The sequence below is a fragment of the Lacerta agilis genome, chromosome 10 (assembly GCF_009819535.1).
Source record: "Lacerta agilis isolate rLacAgi1 chromosome 10, rLacAgi1.pri, whole genome shotgun sequence".
Lineage (NCBI taxonomy): Eukaryota > Metazoa > Chordata > Lepidosauria > Squamata > Lacertidae > Lacerta > Lacerta agilis.
In genome coordinates this window covers 7920460-7937541 of record NC_046321.1, presented here as the reverse complement: position 1 = coordinate 7937541, position 17082 = coordinate 7920460, and the positions used below count along the sequence as shown (strand labels likewise).

General features: G+C 44.5%; 1 protein-coding gene across 1 annotated transcript; it reads left to right on the top strand.

Moving 5' to 3' along the window:
- Positions 1–1120: 1120 nt before the first annotated feature.
- On the top strand, positions 1121–15736 carry KIN (Kin17 DNA and RNA binding protein). The gene is made up of 13 exons (XM_033162801.1): positions 1121–1272; positions 2250–2344; positions 2963–3006; positions 3105–3227; positions 4381–4562; positions 5237–5285; positions 5968–6025; positions 7144–7276; positions 8507–8557; positions 9661–9729; positions 11576–11675; positions 13589–13689; positions 15628–15736. The coding sequence occupies exons 1-13, from the start codon at positions 1159–1161 to the stop codon at positions 15688–15690; spliced, it is 1182 nt and encodes a 393-aa protein (XP_033018692.1). The 5' UTR covers positions 1121–1158; the 3' UTR covers positions 15691–15736.
- Positions 15737–17082: the final 1346 nt, after the last annotated feature.

Here is a 17082-nt window from a genome sequence, read left to right as displayed (position 1 = left end):
CCACATAGAGATTTCTCAGGAGGCAAATGAGGTGATCCGGCACTCCCATTTCTTTAAGAACTTGCCATAGTTTGCTGTGGTCAACACAGTCAAATGCTTTTGCATAATCAATGAAGCAGAAGTAGATGTTTTTCTGGAACTCTCTGGCTCTCTCCATAATCCAGCGCATGTTTGCAATTTGGTCTCTGGTTCCTCTTCCTAATCTAGATATAGATTAAATACACTACATATAAATACAGTTACAGGTGGGTAGCCGTGTTGGTCTGCCATAGTCGAAACAAAATAGAAAATTCTTTCCAGTAGAACCTTAGAGACCAACTGAGTTTGTTCTTGGTATGAGCTTGGTATGAGCTACCGTATAGATGCGCAGATCTATCAAATGTTTGTGTGTGTGTGTGTGTGTGTGTACTGTATACATACATTTATATATATATATATATATATATATATATATATATATATATATAGTACGTGTGTGTGAAAGATATAATAATTGTGTCTGTATGTTTGCATTGCAATGTAGCCGAAATAAATTCCAAGTATGTTGGAAAATGTACTTGGCCAATAATAAATTATTCCTATTCCTAATAATAATAATTTTTATTTATACCCCGCCCTCCTCGGCCAAAACGGGGCTCAGAGCGGCTAACATCAAATGTATGTATACTAAATACATTTGATAGATATATAGATGAGCTGTTTGCCATTGCTTTTAGCAAAAAAAGGAGGGATAATTACAAGAATTGCTGTAACAGTGCAGCTGAGCCGTATCAAGCCCCATTGAAATGAATTTAAATGAAATGAATTCTTTAAACGGGTCTGCTCTGAGTGTGACTCTACATCACCCAATAACAATTATTTTTTAAAAAAATCCTCCGCATGCTAGCATCGTGTTGAAAAAAAAAATCTTAACCCCGCATGCAGCAAGTGTTGCCGTCCTTCTTGCTGCCGCCCTTATTTCCAAATTTGGAAGCGGAAGTCGGCGTCTGTCTACACCTCTAACCTTTTACGCCGCCTCCGTTCTATGGGCATGAGGGTTATATCCGTAACTTCCGCTTCCGGTCCTTCGGTGGTGCGTGGGGGGGGGATAGAAGAACCCGGAAGCGGCTACTGGTTGTTGTTTGCTTGCTGCCCTGCTGCTGCTGCTCCACCGCCGCCATGGGGAAGACGGACTTCCTGAGCCCCAAGGCCATCGCCAACCGCATCAAGTCGAAGGGGCTGCAGAAGCTGCGCTGGTACTGCCAGATGTGCCAGAAGCAGTGCCGGGATGAGGTGAGAGAGGAAGGTGGTTTTTTTTGGGGGGGGGGGTGGTGTGGAAGGGTGCCCAGTAGAGCCTCCATAGCCAGGCGCAGCCTATCTGTTTCGTGTTTTATCACCACCGCCATTATTATTATTATTATTATTACTGTATTATTATTTTATTTACCGCCCTCTGCCCGAATATCCCAGGGCGGTTCACAACAGAAAAAAGAAAATACAAAGTGAGAACGCAGAATACCTAGCAAAAGCAGAAACGAAAACGAAGCATATCCCCAGCCGCCCACAAACATTTGAAAAGCCGCAGCATTTAAAAAGCAACTGACCGGCAGGCGAAGCTCCGCAGGGCCGTTCCCCGTGGACATGGGGGCTCTGCTTGACATTAACGGCTCATCACCTTTGCAAGAAAGGACTCTTGTGTATCTTCTCAAGTTGTTCTTGAGTAAGATATGCTTTGGAAATCCGCTCAGGTTAAATATCTCTGATAATTTAGGATACCATGCGCCCTTGGAACTTATAACATTATGGCCTTTGGCTAATTAAATCATCTGCGACCTTTTACACTGTATCTGTGAAGGCCACAGATGATTTAATTAGCCAAAGGCCGTAATGTTATAAGTTCCAAGGGCGCATGGTATCCTAAATTATCAGAGATATTTAACCTGAGCGGATTTCCAAAGCATATCTTACTCAAGAACAACTTGAGAAGATACACAAGAGTATGCTATAATACTGATATCCTGTGAACCGTCCTGAGACCCCCTGAGTATAGGGCGTATATAAATTCAGTTACTGTAGTAGTAGTAGTAGTAGTAATAACATAAAATATTTGTGTCTGGGTATGTAAGCCGTAAGCAACGTCCTTCCGGAAAATGATCAAGGAAAAAGCTTCACACATTTTGCATTTCCACCTAAAGTTTTATTGTGGGGTTTTTTAATGCAGGTTGCTTGTCATCTTTGAGTACAACCATCTTATTACATTTCCCTCCTAGAATGGCTTTAAATGTCATTGCATGTCAGAATCTCACCAGCGACAGCTGCTGCTGGCGTCTGAAGATCCTGAGCAATTCATGGATTATTTTTCAGAGTGAGTTTGGCCAATATATTGGCACTGTTTTTACTGTTGTTTGTTAATAATTATTATATATTGTAATCATACAAACACATATCACGGAATTCAGTGCGATGCTAGGGAAATCATTTGGTCAGTGCATGGTTTTTCAGTTTGCCACACAGAATGATTCCCCCCACACACACTTTACTCTCCCTGCATGGTGTTCTGGGGTTCTGCAATTTTTTGTAGATTTGACCTGTATCCATAATCTTTTAAAACACTTTCCATAAAAAGAAAAATCTCTTATATACCAGGACGAAAAACAATTAAGCAAGCAACACAACCTCTTCAGTGTGGTGATTTGCACATATAAAGAACTTTCAATATGTGGGTGGTTGTTGAAAGAAACTGGAGTATAGTGGAGGCTTCCCTCATGGGGGATTGATTAAGTGATTGGGACTAATCTTCCTGTTCATGTGCCAGAATTTCAGCATAATGAAGAGATCAAAGTCACATCCTGCCTCTTGCCGAGGAAGGGTTCTGTGTTACTTAGAAGCTAGCATACTTGCACACAAATGGATGCAGTTGTCTTCATATCTAATTTTGGTCAGACATACATTTGCTGCAATTGTCCCTTTTGTATTTCCCTAGGGAATTCCGGAATGATTTCTTAGAACTTCTCAGAAGAAGATTTGGTAAATCACTTGGCTGGAACAGAACCACATTTCTTAAAATTCAGAGTGCTTTCTATCTAACTTCAGACCTGTTATTAAGAGCATTTTTTCCCTTCTAGGAACAAAGAGGGTCCACAATAATATAGTATATAATGAATATATTAGTCACCGAGAACACGTCCATATGAATGCTACCCAGTGGGAAACTCTGACGGATTTTACCAAGTGGCTAGGGAGAGAAGGTAATTCTGTCTTCTGTTTGTGAATGGATGGCTTCCAAAAAGAAAACCAAAAAACGTCTAGGAATTCTGGTGTTGAAAATGTCTGAGAGCATTATCTTGCTGTTGTGAATTATTCTATCTTTCATTCGGTTGTTCCAAATTCATCTAATCCAAAGGGACAGTGTCGTATAATGGATAGATGGGCATAGGCTTAATCTTTCTTTTTTTAAAAAAAAAAGCAGCAACAAATTACTAGTACGTAATGATTGTGACAGTATGTTTGAAAGTGTGCAAGTAATGGCCTAGCCGATGGGTCTCAGGCACTCAATGAGTTAGGTATTTTCCCCACATGCAAATAAGACTGATGGATTGAGCAGATGAGACCAATATTGGTTCCAACGGTCAAGAAGGTGGTTTCTGCACATGTTGTAGGGGGAAGTAAGGAGCAGATGGGGCTCATCAGCCTGGGAAAGTAGCCCATCTAGGAGCAGGAAAACTGATATGTAGCGGAGTCCCTAAGACGTTTGGATGGCGCCTTGTATGCCTCCTTCTGGCAACTCCTGCAGCCAAGCTGGTGCCAAATGTCTTGCTCTGCTTTCCTTTTGGACTATATCAACAAGGCCAAGAGGGGGGTCTTGTCGTCCGGGCAGCTCAGGACCTCCAGACACACTGCCCAAGCTTGTGCCCTGGGGAGGTTACTTTGACTTCACACAGTTTCACCCTCTCTAGACAGATGGCTTCATAACCCTTGAAGGTTGGGCAGTGGTAGCTTGGGATGATGGGAGCTGTAGTCCAAAACTCCTGGAGGGTACCATGTTGGGGAAGTCTGGTGCATACACTTGTAACCATCTTATAGTGCAGATGGTCAGGTGTGGGAGAAGAGGGAATTGATTTGCAGCTGAAAGAAGGGTTATGGGCACTCTCTTGGGTTTGTAACTGAGAAGAGATTTGAACTGGAGGTTTTCGGCTCATTCCCTCATTCCCCAATACAATTCTCTTTAATACAGCAACAAAGATCTGATACCTTGTCATGCCACAGCATAAACCTGTGAATAATTTTGTATTGACTGAAAGGGAGTGTGGAGGACACCCAAAACTCAATTCCTGGACGTATATTCCCGTTTCTTGTTTCTGTAACGACCATAACCATTCTCTTGCTTTGTGTGCTTTTAAGGCTTCTGCAAAGTGGACGAAACTCCCAAAGGCTGGTACATCCAATATATCGACCGAGACCCCGAGACGATCCGTAGGCAGCAAGAGCAGGAGAAGAAAAAGAAACAGGACCTGGATGATGAAGAGAAAACGGCCCGATTCATTGAAGAACAAGTCCGGAGAGGCTTGGAGGGGAAAGAGCAGGTCTGCAAAGGTCTTTTCCATCAGATTCAAAGCGCAAAAGTCGTTGGGTATAACTAGAATGCCGAAGGAGGTTGGTGGAGCTATTTTGCTAGCTTCTTCTTGTTTACCAGTAAGCAGCAGGAGTTGGCATGGTGCAAACATTTCAGCAGGGGCACCAGCTTGGCTCTTGTCAGTGCATTTGCAGCACATCGACTTGCCTGCTGCTTTGGCCCCCTCTCTCTTGGTAAGCAACAGTGACCCAGCTGCTGGGAGGACAAGGCAGCCACAAGGCCGGTGAGCTGCAGACACACTGGTAGAGCCAACCTAGTGCTCCTGATGGTGCATTTGCACCTTGCTGACCTGCCCGCGACCCACCTGCTGGGAAGCTAGCATATTTCTGCTCTACTGGCAAGTGGTTCCTGGGTTGGTGGCAACACTCACCATCATCCCTGTCTTCCTGTCCTTGATTCCCAATGCGTCCCCGACCTGTGACTTTCCCTGCTGCAGATCTTGCCACTTTCATCTGCCCAAAGGCCGCCTGTTCTCTAAAAGGGCTCCACTTGTTCCGTAGAGTCTTGCTTAACTTCCCTCCTTCATCCTCGGTCACTTTTAAGTTTGAACTCCCAGAACTGCTCTGGCTTGTGTTCGTCAGTGGTGTGCTCAAGCCCTGAAGTTGCTCTGTTATCCTGTCACAGGGAGAACCAGTCTACACAGAACTGAACAGAGAAAACGAGGAGGAGAAAGGTAAATGGATATGTAACCCTGTGATTTCCCCAGGCAAGGCTTTTGTGGGAACCAATTGGCAAGCTTGAGATCGAACTCAGTGTCTGGAGAGCATGAATTCAGAGGGTACCTAAGGGACCACCTCTCTTGGTATGCCCCGCGGAGGACCTTAAGGTCCATAAATAGCAACACTCTAGAGGTCCCGGGCCCTAAGGAAGTCAGATTAGCCTCAACCAGGGCCAGGGCCTTTTCAACACTGGCTCCGGCCTGGTGGAACGCTCTGTCTCATGAGACCAGGGCCCTGCGGGATCTGATTTCTTTCCGCAGGGCCTGTAACACAGTTGTTCTGCCTGGCCTTTGGCCTGGAACCAGCCTGATCCCCTCGTCCTCTTTCCTTTTCCTTCTGTGATGGAACCCCTATTTGGGGACTTCCCTGGCTTTTTTCTGGCCCACGTAGGACCAGTCTGGATAGTTGGCCTTGGTGAAGATTTGACGTTTTCTCCCCCCAAACAGTTTTTGATCTGGGCTTCCACTGAAATGAGGCTGCATTTTAAGTTGCATTTTAATCTTGTTTTTAAGTTGTATTTTAATCAATTGTTTTTATACCTGATGTTAGCTGCCCTGAGCCCGGTCTTGGCCAGGGAGGGTGGGGTATAAATAAAAATTATTATTATTAACATCTCCCCCACCCCCTTTATTTCAGTGGTATTTAATTTGTGCAAAGGAGCAAGCACTTCAACAGCGTCTCATTCCAAAGCCAGGTCAGTGTGTTTTCAGTCTGCATTTTTTCTTCCTCATCTGCCCTTATTTGGAATGTGAATATTTCGCCAGTTGACAGGTTTGTTCCACAAGGGTGCCCCCCATTACCTGACTTTTCTGCCTCTCCCTTCACACCTCAGAGGAAGGAGAACAACCTTTGGGATTGTGCTCCAAGCCTGGGAGTTGCTTCCCGGCATGGCAACCTCGCCAGCTTCTGCTTTCCTTTAAAAAATCTGGAACAGGTGTCAGCCTTCAGCATTGCACAGAATACGAGTCATTGTTGGAAGGGTGGAATTTCTAGACATCTCCTGTCCACTACCTGACTCCTTCCATTACTTTATTTCATGTCATTGTGGGCTCTTAACACTCTCCTAAACCCAGTCGCACCATCGGCAGCCTTCGTTTTCTGATTCTTGACCAGAAATGGGAGGGGTGGTTTGAAAATACAGAGAGAAATTCAACACCATGCTCTTGTGATCATTCAGCCCTGTTGTGGTGGCAAAAGCCCTTGTATTGCCTTCTACTGCCACGTCTGTTGAATCCAGGCCAGGCATAGGCAAACTTGGCCCTCCAGAAGTTTTGGGACTACAATTCCCATCAACCCTGACCACTGGTCCTGTTAGCTAGGGATGATGGGAGTTGTAGTCCCAAAACATCTGGAGGGCCAAGTTTGCCTATGTTTGATCCATGCCATAGAATTGTATCCATACTCAGCGTAGACCAATTGAAATTAATGGGAATACGTAACATAGGCTCATTGATACCAGTAGGTCTGAGTAGAATTCTATTGAATTCAACCCTTATTCACTTGGGAACAGAATGAACTGAGCATGATAGGCAGAGGTACAGAGCAGCATTTCATGTCCGAGCACAGGACTTGAGTTTCTTAGTGGCCGTGGGATTGGCACTCTGCTGGGCCAATCAAGCTGCTGCTTGGAGAGGGAGGCGGGCCCTTGCAGCCCCTGTTAAGTGTTATGTTTCTCTGAGAAAGCTTGCAGTCTTAAGGCTGCAGGGCTAGCTCCACTTACCTGAGAGTAAGCCTTGTTGAATTAACTAGGACTTAGCTTCTGAGTAGACAGGGGTTAGGTTTGCATTGTTCACCTGTGTTCTCTTTTTCCAGCGCACTTGGATCCAGCGCACTGAAGGAGGCAGGAGCAGCACCCACAGTGAAGCGGAAAGAAATGCCTCAGAATTCAGATCAGTCGAAAGAGAAGAAGAAGAAGAAGAAAACAGCCCTCGACGAGATCATGGAGGTGCAGTGAGATGAAATTTGCAGAATTAAATTGCAAATGTGAACAAAAAAAAATAGGCAACAAACATGGAGATATGCAAGAAACAAAGGGTTAAGATTTCCATCTGAATAGCTCGAAAAAGTAAGAGGTTTACACTTCACACTAACCCATATCATGGTTTAGCACCAACCTGTGAGTTTCTAGAAAGGAGACTGCAGCATTTTGCTGCCGCATTTTGTTAAGCCATGGTTTGGTGCATCGTTCAAACTTGGGCTTGTGGTTTCGCTCTCTTGGGCAAACCACAACCCAGAAACGTTAGGGCGGACCTAGATGGCAGCCCATGGCTGGTCTAGAGAGAGCTAACCAGGAGGAGCAAAGCAGTCCCGATCGCCTCTCCCATAGCCCGTTCATTCACGCTTCTCACTATAATAAGAAGCCCCCCTTTTCAAAAACAACTCTCTCTTTGCACCTTGAGTAAAATGTGATAGGGCCACCAGGGGCATTGTTGTCTGGGAAAGTGTATGGAAAATATATTCCAGACTATAGTTTTTTTAAAAAGTTCAGATGATCACAGTTGAAATGTTGAGGGGTGGGCTGGGGGGGGGGCATATCCCTATCAAGTGGGATGTGGTCGCATGTTGTTGGGGATAATCTTACCTCTCTGGAAGTCATAAAATTCATTCTTTGGGGGTGGGTCAATGCCCCTGTGATTCTGGACAAATCAAAACAACAGAGCATGTGTTTCTCCAGTGCCTATATTATAGAAACATTCGTATTAGCCTCATCTCCCCACTACTCCATAAGTACCCAGGGCTCATAGGACAATTCTATATTTCCCTGCTGCTTTCAGATACCAACCCTGCTGCAACATATAATGTTGCCAGGTTCTGCATAGCAGCACTCCAAATTTGTCGGATCACAAACTGGATTTAATGAACACACTTTGTAAATTGATACCCATAGCCTTTTATAGACTAACCTTTTATGCTCTTCCACATCTCTTTAATGCTCTTTACCCTTCTTATAGATTCTTTTAGCTGCTTTTAGATTCTTTATAGATTTTGTATATTTACCGTCTGTTTTAATAATTTTAGCTTTCCAAAACGTTTTACAGATTTTAAATGATTGCACACACACACACCCAACCTATGCTGGTCTATGACCGTAATAAAGATGGAAGCAACACACTTTAAATATCATTCTTCCTTTGATCTTAAATTTGAACCAGTTATGTGTCCTTTCCTCTCTTAGTTTGAGGAAGAGAAGAAGAAATCTTCCCGGACAGACCATTGGCTGCAGCCTGTAAGTATCCAAACTGGGACCTATCATTCAGCATGCAAGCTGCTTTTTCACTTTCGGGCTGGTTCCATCCAAACGATGTTCCATAATGGAATAGGTGATTGATTTGCCCACATGCCAGTTTTGTGTCTGGACCAAACAGTGTGGAGTATTGGAAGGGTACCACTTTATTTTTAATCTGGGTTCAGAATGAATTTTTAAAGAGTCCACTTTCAAGCCCCATCTGCACAATGCATTTAAAGTAGTATGATGCCACTTTAAAGAGTCATGGCTTTCTTCAAAGAATGCTGGGAAGTGTAGTTCTTTGAGGGTGCTGGGAGTGCTAGTTTTCTGTGTGCATTAGAGAAGGGCGGACCGCCAATGGGACAAGGCCAGAGCAGCTGTGACCGCAGTCAGTGGCCCAATGGTTAACCAAATAAACAGGGCCTCTGGGCTGCAGCCTAGGTCCTCCTGCAGTGCCTCATAGGCAGCATCTGCTGAGATCCATGAGAAATGAAAGGAGAGCAACCTACCTGAATGTATTTTGTCCTTTTTTAATCTCTCCCCCCCCCCCAAATCAGATGAATTTGTTTTAATTTGTAATTTGAATTGAACAAATGAGAAAAATTGCATGTGGTGGTATTATGAAGGGATTGAAGAATGCTTTTGTTCTTATTTATTTTTTGTATAATTTTTATTAGGCTTTTCTATTTTACATTTTAGGATATTCATTTGAACAACCTTAAAATACCAATGACTTCCCTTCTTCTCCTTCCATGGTTCAGTTTGCATTGCCGTAGATCCCTGCATATTTTACATAAACTAAACCATTCAGTATTCCATTTTTACATCCATCAACACTTACTTACACTGTTGAATTTATCTTAATGCTGCCAAGGTTTTCAAATGTACACAGTTTTCACCCATGTATTCATTAAACATTTCCCAGTCTTCTTTAAACGTATATTCGTCTTGTTCTCTTAGTCTGTATGTTAAATCTGCAAGCTGCAGTTTAAGTTGCCATCCTTCTTTAGTCGAGACCTCACTCGTTTTCCGTTTTGGGGCTAACGAAACACGGGCCGCGGTAGTGGCATACATAAATACCCTTTCCCCGCTCTCTTCTCCAGGAAATTGTGGTCAAAATTATAACGAAGAAACTGGGTGAGAAATACCACAAAAAGAAGGCAGTTGTCAAGGTGAGCCAGCCGGCCTTTTATCTTGTCAGCAAACAAGTTTGTTATGGTTGAGGGGGGAGGTATTTGGCGTGGCTGAAGCCGCTGCGCTGCGGGGCTCAGGGTTTTCCCAGACACCGCTCTGCATCCCCACTGGGCTGCTGCGACTTTAGGCAGGGATGGGGAACCTGTGGCCCCCCAAATGTTTCTGCCACCATTCCTGGCCAAAGCTGAAAAAATAAACCTATGCTGCCAATACTCGTGGTAAATCAGTATACAATAAGCAGCACAAAAACGGCGCAAACAAATCTACCAATAAATGAATAAATGCTTAAGCCAAGAAAGAACTTGGCATATGAAGTTGAAAGTGTGCAAATGTACCAAATCTTTGAGAAAGAATATTTTTAAGAAGAAGACTAGATGTTCTAGTTTAGATGAGATGTAACATGTAAATTTGTATGTATGAATATACAGTAAATCCTGGGAAAGAATTTACTGAAGAAGCCCAAAATTGTCCATGGGCGAAACAGGGGACAAACGCCGGCACCCTGTCTAATTTTTGTGCGTCACATCTTCAATATTCCGTCTGATTGGACTTGCTTTCATCTATTAACATCTGTGCGTATCATCTGACTGGACCTATTTTCATCACTATCTACAGGAGCCTGGCTAAAGACATTTAAAGACTGAAATTGCCCTGTTGTACTAACTTGAATGAGTTTTCTGTTTGTGGCTTCTTTGTTTGACTTTTTGCATTGCTCTCTTTTTGATTGGACTACCGATATAGAATTCAGTACGTGGAGTGGTTTGGTAGATTTGTGTGCGCCGTTTGTGTGCTGCTTATTGTATACTGATTTACCATTCCTGGCCAGGCTGGGAGTTGGAGTCCAGTAGCCCTGGGTGTGCTGCAGGTTCCATATTCATGAATCAGAGAGCCCCGGTAAAACCTGGCATTGGACTTTTGAGGGCCGGGTTCTGCCTTTGGAAAAGCCAGGCACCATGGGAAATTCAAGTGCCTTGGGAAAGTTGCACTGCTCAGTCCTAAGTTTCCCATCTGATACAATACATCGGAGATCCACCGTTCCATTCACCCACCTCACCCTGGCAAGTGTTTCATTGCCTCTAGAGAATGGGCCTTTTCTGCAGTGGCTCCCCATTTGTGGAATGCTCTTCCCAGAGAGGCTCGCTTGGTGCCATCACTACATGTCTTTAGGCGCCAAGTGGAAACACTCCTCTTTACCCCGGCCTTTAGCCATTAACAGGGGACTGTTATTGTAAGGACGTTCAGTGGTTGCTCATGAGTAAAGCGCCAAACGCAGAACTTCTAAAACTAAGTTCTTTATTGTGCACAGCTATATACAGTGGAGCAAAAGATCAAACGTCCATCTCATCCCTCCGCAGAGTCCAGGAATGAACCCTTCCGGTTCTTTGTCCAGCAAAAGAGGCGTGGGATTCTGAACCCCCGCCTCTCCCTTCCACGTCCTTCCTGCCTGCGCCCTCGGAGCGTGGGAACCTGACCCCGTTCCCCGCTATCCCCTCGGCGCTGAGGCTCTGCGATCCTCTCAGAGCCCCTGCACCGCCTTCCTGCCTCTGACTCCCCCTCCCCACTGGAGGAATGGTCGCTTCCGGCGGAGGAGGGGGAGGACGAGCTGGTAAATAGCTTAGGGGGTTCTCTATACTGCAAACACTCCCGCGACCCTACCAGCCGCGGGGAGGGGGGTTTCCTCACAGTTATGTTATTATGCTGTGTATTATGTTTTCACTATTATGCTGTGTAAATTACGTTCTTAGTATTCTACACCGCCTTGGGATCTTTGGATAAAGGATGGTATAGAAATTGAAAGAATAAGAATGTGCATTAATATTATAGGAAGTAATCGACAAATACACAGCAGTTGTCAAGGTGATTGACTCCGGAGATAAACTGAAGCTTGACCAAACACATCTGGAGACGGTGATCCCAGCACCAGGTAAGCCATCTTGCCAGACCAATAAGAGAAGACCTTGTTGGATCAGGCCCATGTAGTACCAAGCAGATGCCTATAGGAAGCCTGAAAGCAGGATCTGAGCACAGTTTTTGTCTCCCAGGCTGCCTCTGGTATGGGAGGTAGAGCCTGGCCAGATTGCCTAGTAGCCACCGACTTGGGATTTCCAGTTCCCATCCCCTAGACTCTTTCATCCTTGGTGAATGTGGCTGCAGGTCGCCTTGCAATGATTTGACGCTGCAGGTCGCCTTGCTTGCTTTTGACAACTGAAAGCCATGTAATCAGAACCCGAAATATCACTTCATTTTTTTTTATTTAAAAAATCTAGTTCTCACAATTTCTTGGCAAATACTTAAAAGGCAGCTGCTGCAGGCACCCCAACTAACATTTCGGGGATGAGCCTTTTTATTTCGTCTAGCAAGGTCAGCAGTGTACATAGTTCCTCCCCCCCCCCCAAAAAAAATCCACCAGGATATTAAGGCTGCATTCGTAATCGACACTTATCTGGAAGAAAGCCCCACTGAGGGTGATGCGACTCACTCCCAAGTAAACAACTGTAGGGTTGCAGTGAATGCCCCTCCTGCAAGATTTCTGTAAACACCCTCTGGAATGAGCTTTTTCATCTCTTTATTTTAATCTGTGCATTAATCGAGGGGGTCGCATGAAAATGTGGACTGAGCAAAATTTTCCTCCATCCCTAGTTGCCCTTAGCTTCTCCTCCTCAGGCTCTGGGTTCAAATCCCACATTCTTTGTTTAAAAAAATTTAAACTTATTTTTTTTATTAAAGATTTCTCGGTTTACAAAAGTACCGTATGTGCAATATCTCATTTTTCAAGTTATGTTTTCTACAGATTCATTTGTTGAGACATTAGTGTTACATTAGGAAGAAAAAGGGGGAAGAGGTGGAGGCGGCCGTGGTGAATGGGGGTGGGGTCGAGTGGCGATTTTTCTATTCTACTTAATGTATGTGTGGGGTTTTGTGTCAGCGTTGCTTGTGCGGGTTCTTTTTACTATTCGCTTGTGTTCCTTTGGGGGTGAGAGAGGTTGTTGGGGTTGGCCTAGGATGTGGTTGTTTGACTTCTTCAGACTGGTCGTGTTGTGCGGATGCCTGATTATCGTCTTCCAAAGCAACTACTCTATTCCGAACTTAAAAATGGAAAGTGTAATGCTGGTGGTCAACAAAAGAGGTTTAAAGACTGTCTCAAGGCAAATCTAAAAAAATGTAGTGTTAACACCGGCAACTGGGAAACACTGACCTGCGAGCGCTCCAGTTGGAGAATAGCCGTTACCAAAGGTGTCGTGGGCTTTGAAGACTCTCAAACTCGGGATGCAAGGGAGAAACATGCTAAGAGGAAGGCACGCTTGGCAAATCCAAACCGTGATCGACTCCCACCTGGGAACCAATGTCCCCACTGTGGAAAGATATGTGGATCCAGAATTGGCCTCCACAGTCACTTACGGACTCATTGTTAAAACCATGTTTATGGAAGACAAGCTTACTCGGCTACGAGTGATCACCAAAGAAGAAGGTTGTTTGTTTGTGATTGGCTGTGGTGAACTTTGTTTTCATGTGTGAGTGGAGTGGTGGGTGTTTTTGAATCAGGTTATTCGTATGCTGTTGGTGGATTCTTGTTGTTGTCTTGTTGGGCTGTGCATGTGATAAAGGGGAGCCATACCAGGGTGAAGGTATCTTCTTCTATTTGTCCCCAATGCTAGAAGGCAGGAATGAAATCAGGAGATAGAGCTCGGTGAGCTCAGGTGACAGAGTAATGTTTTGCATGCAGAAGAATCCAGTTACCACCCTCGGTGTCTGTGCATTCAGAGAAGACAGTATTCAGTTAAGCTGACCCAGGGTTTCAATCGATCTAAAGCAGATGCACACATGTTCACGTTTCAGGCAAAAAGGTGCTGGTTCTAAACGGGGGTTATAGAGGAAATGAAGCTACCTTAGAGAGCATCCATGAGAAAAAGTATTCGGCAACGATACTCATTGAAACTGTAAGTATCATTTAACCCCTGCTGCTTCGTGGTGTGTTGTTTGGGACTTTAACAAGGCATTCCTGCACTTACAGGTGAAACTAAAAAAATTAGAATATCGTGGAAAAGTCCATTTATGTAAGCAATTGTTTTCATTAGCTACTGGAGTTTAATATACGAGATAGACTCATGACATGCAAAGCGAGATATGTCAAGCCTTTGTTTGTTATAATTGTGATGATTATGGCGTACAACTGATGAAAACCCCAAAGTTGAGATTGTTAATTTGGTGTTCTCATCAGCTGTACGCCATAATCATCACAATTATAACAAATAAAGACTTGACATATCTCGCTTTGCATGTCATGAGTCTATCTCATATATTAGTTTCACCTTTTAAGCTGAATTACTTAAAGAAATTAACCTTTCCACGATATTCTAATTTTTCGAGTTTCACCTGTACTTAGAAGTAAAACCCACTGTTTCCTGAGGGTCTTACTCCCAGGTAAATATTGCACAGGAATGCTGCCAAAGCCTCACTTTGGGTATTTTGGCACCGTAAATGAAATATTAAAATATTCCCCAACCCAAAATGCACTCCCCCCTTAGAATAGAGCTCTTGGTCGACCTTCTCACTAATCCTGCATAACGCTTTGCCAAGTCCCAGCCTAACCTGTGTGTTTTTCCAAAGCTTGGCAAACTCCTAACATTTCAGCTTCTGTTTGCTGCTAATGTCGTTTAAGATTTCTGTGTCATCAGTACTGTTTGCCTAATGGACGAAAGAATCTCTCTCCTTGCCTGTTTTTCTGTCCTATTTTTTCCTTTTCTGGTCTCTTTAGTTTTGTGAGCTTTCCTCTTGAGTAAACAGTGCAGTTTGACAGGGAGGGAGAGAAGATGAAAAGAGCTCTGCTGGCTCAAGACCAAATTCCCATCTAACCCAGCATCCTATTCAGCATCATTAGCAAGTGATCGCAAGGGTGGTAGACTAATAGCCTTATCTGGCATTGTTTATTCTAATCCACTTTTAAAGCTGCCCAGGTCAGTGACCATCACCAAATTTTGTGGGAGAAAATTCCATAGTTCGACTACCTGCTGCATGGAGAAGTACTTATATACTTGAGTATAAGCCTAGTTTTTCAGCACATTTTTTGTGCTGAAAATGCTGCCCTCGGCTTATACTCGAGTGAGGCAGGCGGTGGGGGCGGTGAGAAAGAAGCCCTTTCTCTCCGCTCGTGCCGCCACCCGCTCTCCCCAGTCAACCATTCCTAAGAAGCGTACAAGAACGGTGGTTCTTTACTCTCCCCAGGCAGCTTGTTCCATTCCTGAACTGCTCACATAAATGCAAACTTTAGACCCCAGAAGGCAGAAAGCCTATCAGTTAAGGAAGTATTAAAAACCCCACAGATGCTCACTTTCCCTGTCTCCTGCTTAAACAGGACAGGATCCCAGCCTTCTCTGTATAACACAAGGGAACATTGTGCTGTGGGTTAAACCATCGAGCCCTAGGGCTTGCCGATCAGAAGAATGGCGGTTCGAAACGCCGCGATGGGGTGAGCTCCACAGCGGCAAAAGAGGAAGAGGAAGGAGCAGCCCAAAGGGCTGCTTTCGGGCTGCTCGTTCTTCCTCCTCCTCCACAGCGGCAAAGGTGAACCGGCTTATACTCGAGTCAATAATCTTTCCCATGTTTTTGTAGGAAAATTAGGTGCCTCGGTTTATATTTGGGTCGGCTTATACTCTGGTATATACGGGTATTTTTTCTTCCTTGCCCTGAATCTCCCACTTATTCACCTTCGCTTTCTCTCTGCCATGCAGAATTTCATATCCTTCTCTCATTTCCCCCCATACTCACCTTTAATTTTCAAATTAGGAAGCCCCAAATGTCATAGCATTTCCACATAAGCAAGTCCCTCTAGCAGCTGCCCGACTGAAGGTTTCCTTTTGCACGACTTCCCTTCCCAGGGACCTCTGAAAGGACGTCAAGTCGAAGGCATTCCTTATGAAGACATTTCCAAGTTGGCCTGAGATGATTGGAAGAGCACATGGACTTGGAGGTACCCTACCTAAGGATGCCCTGAAGCACTCAGCTCCACTGTGTCGGAGTTTTAGAATTCGTATTTTAAAAAACCAGAATTTTATTTTTATTTTTATGTAATGAACCGATAAGGTTTTTTTTTGCCTAAATCCCTTACATATCAAAACTCTGCAACAGTGTAATATTTAATTTCAAATTGTCAAATGCATTTGATGGGAAGCAGCCGTTCCGTTAAGCCCTCTCTATAATCTGCTGCCAGCTATAAACAGTTGCAGCCTTCCAGTTGCCTTGTAGAATTATTGGTAGCTAACATTCCTTGAGAAAGTTGGAAGTCAACAAACATCAAGGAGCGATTCGTCTGCCAAACAGGGTTAAAGGTTATTTTGGCCTGCCTGGGAAGGGCTGGACTTACTTATGCACCGTTTGTGCAAGATGATATCAAGGTAGACGATCCATCTCCCCTGTTCTCGAATAGTTGAGTTAGAAGAGGAAGAAACTCTCCAATGGTTTGCTTCCCTTTCTTTGCTTGCCCTGCCCGCCAGCTCAGTTCGTGGCTAAGCCCAAACCCCATTTCATGCTCCCAGCAAAAGGCAGTCTAGGAAAGAGGCAATTTTTGGGTGCTGGCTCAGTCCTCGCTTCAGTTTTTGTCATGTTCCCCCATCACCGCCCTCATGTGATTAATGAAAGTACACTCGGAGGAATCCGCTCCCAGGCAACTCTGTGTTAGTCAGGTTATGGCAAAGTACCCCATGGGAGAGTGCCTAGGATCCAAGTACCTCGGTTTACGAACTTAATCCATTACTGAAGTCCGTTCTTAAACCAAATCCGCTTTTAAACGGAGGCACGCTTTCCCTAATGAGGCCCCCTGCCACCGGTACCCTTCCACTGTTCAGCTTCCGTTGGTAGACAAGGTAAAGTTCACAAACCGGAACTACTACTTCTGGTTTTGTGGAGTTCGTAAGCTGAATAGTTTGTAAACAGGGCTGTTCGTAAACCGAGGTACCACTGTAGTTAAACACACGGGGTCCATGCTTGTCGCCATTTCATGAGCTTTTTTCCTGATTTTCTTTTCTACAGCCCATCTTCCTGCTGCACCATTGGCTCATAACCGGTCTCTCAGTTAGCTGTTTGGAGGTCTTGAGGAGTAGCTGGGGGCACCCCATAGCCATTTGGATCCTCTCGTCTGAACCTCAACCCCATCCTTGGACGAAATGGGAGGTGTAACACCGGTGATACAGACATTTATTTTTGGGAAATGGGGAATACGGCAGACTATCTCCACACTGTTTTCTGCATCTAGCCCTCCACCCTCCCTTCAAAATGCTCTTCTGTCACCCCCAGTAGATTTGTAAAAAATGTATAATGACTTGTACAGTGGTTTT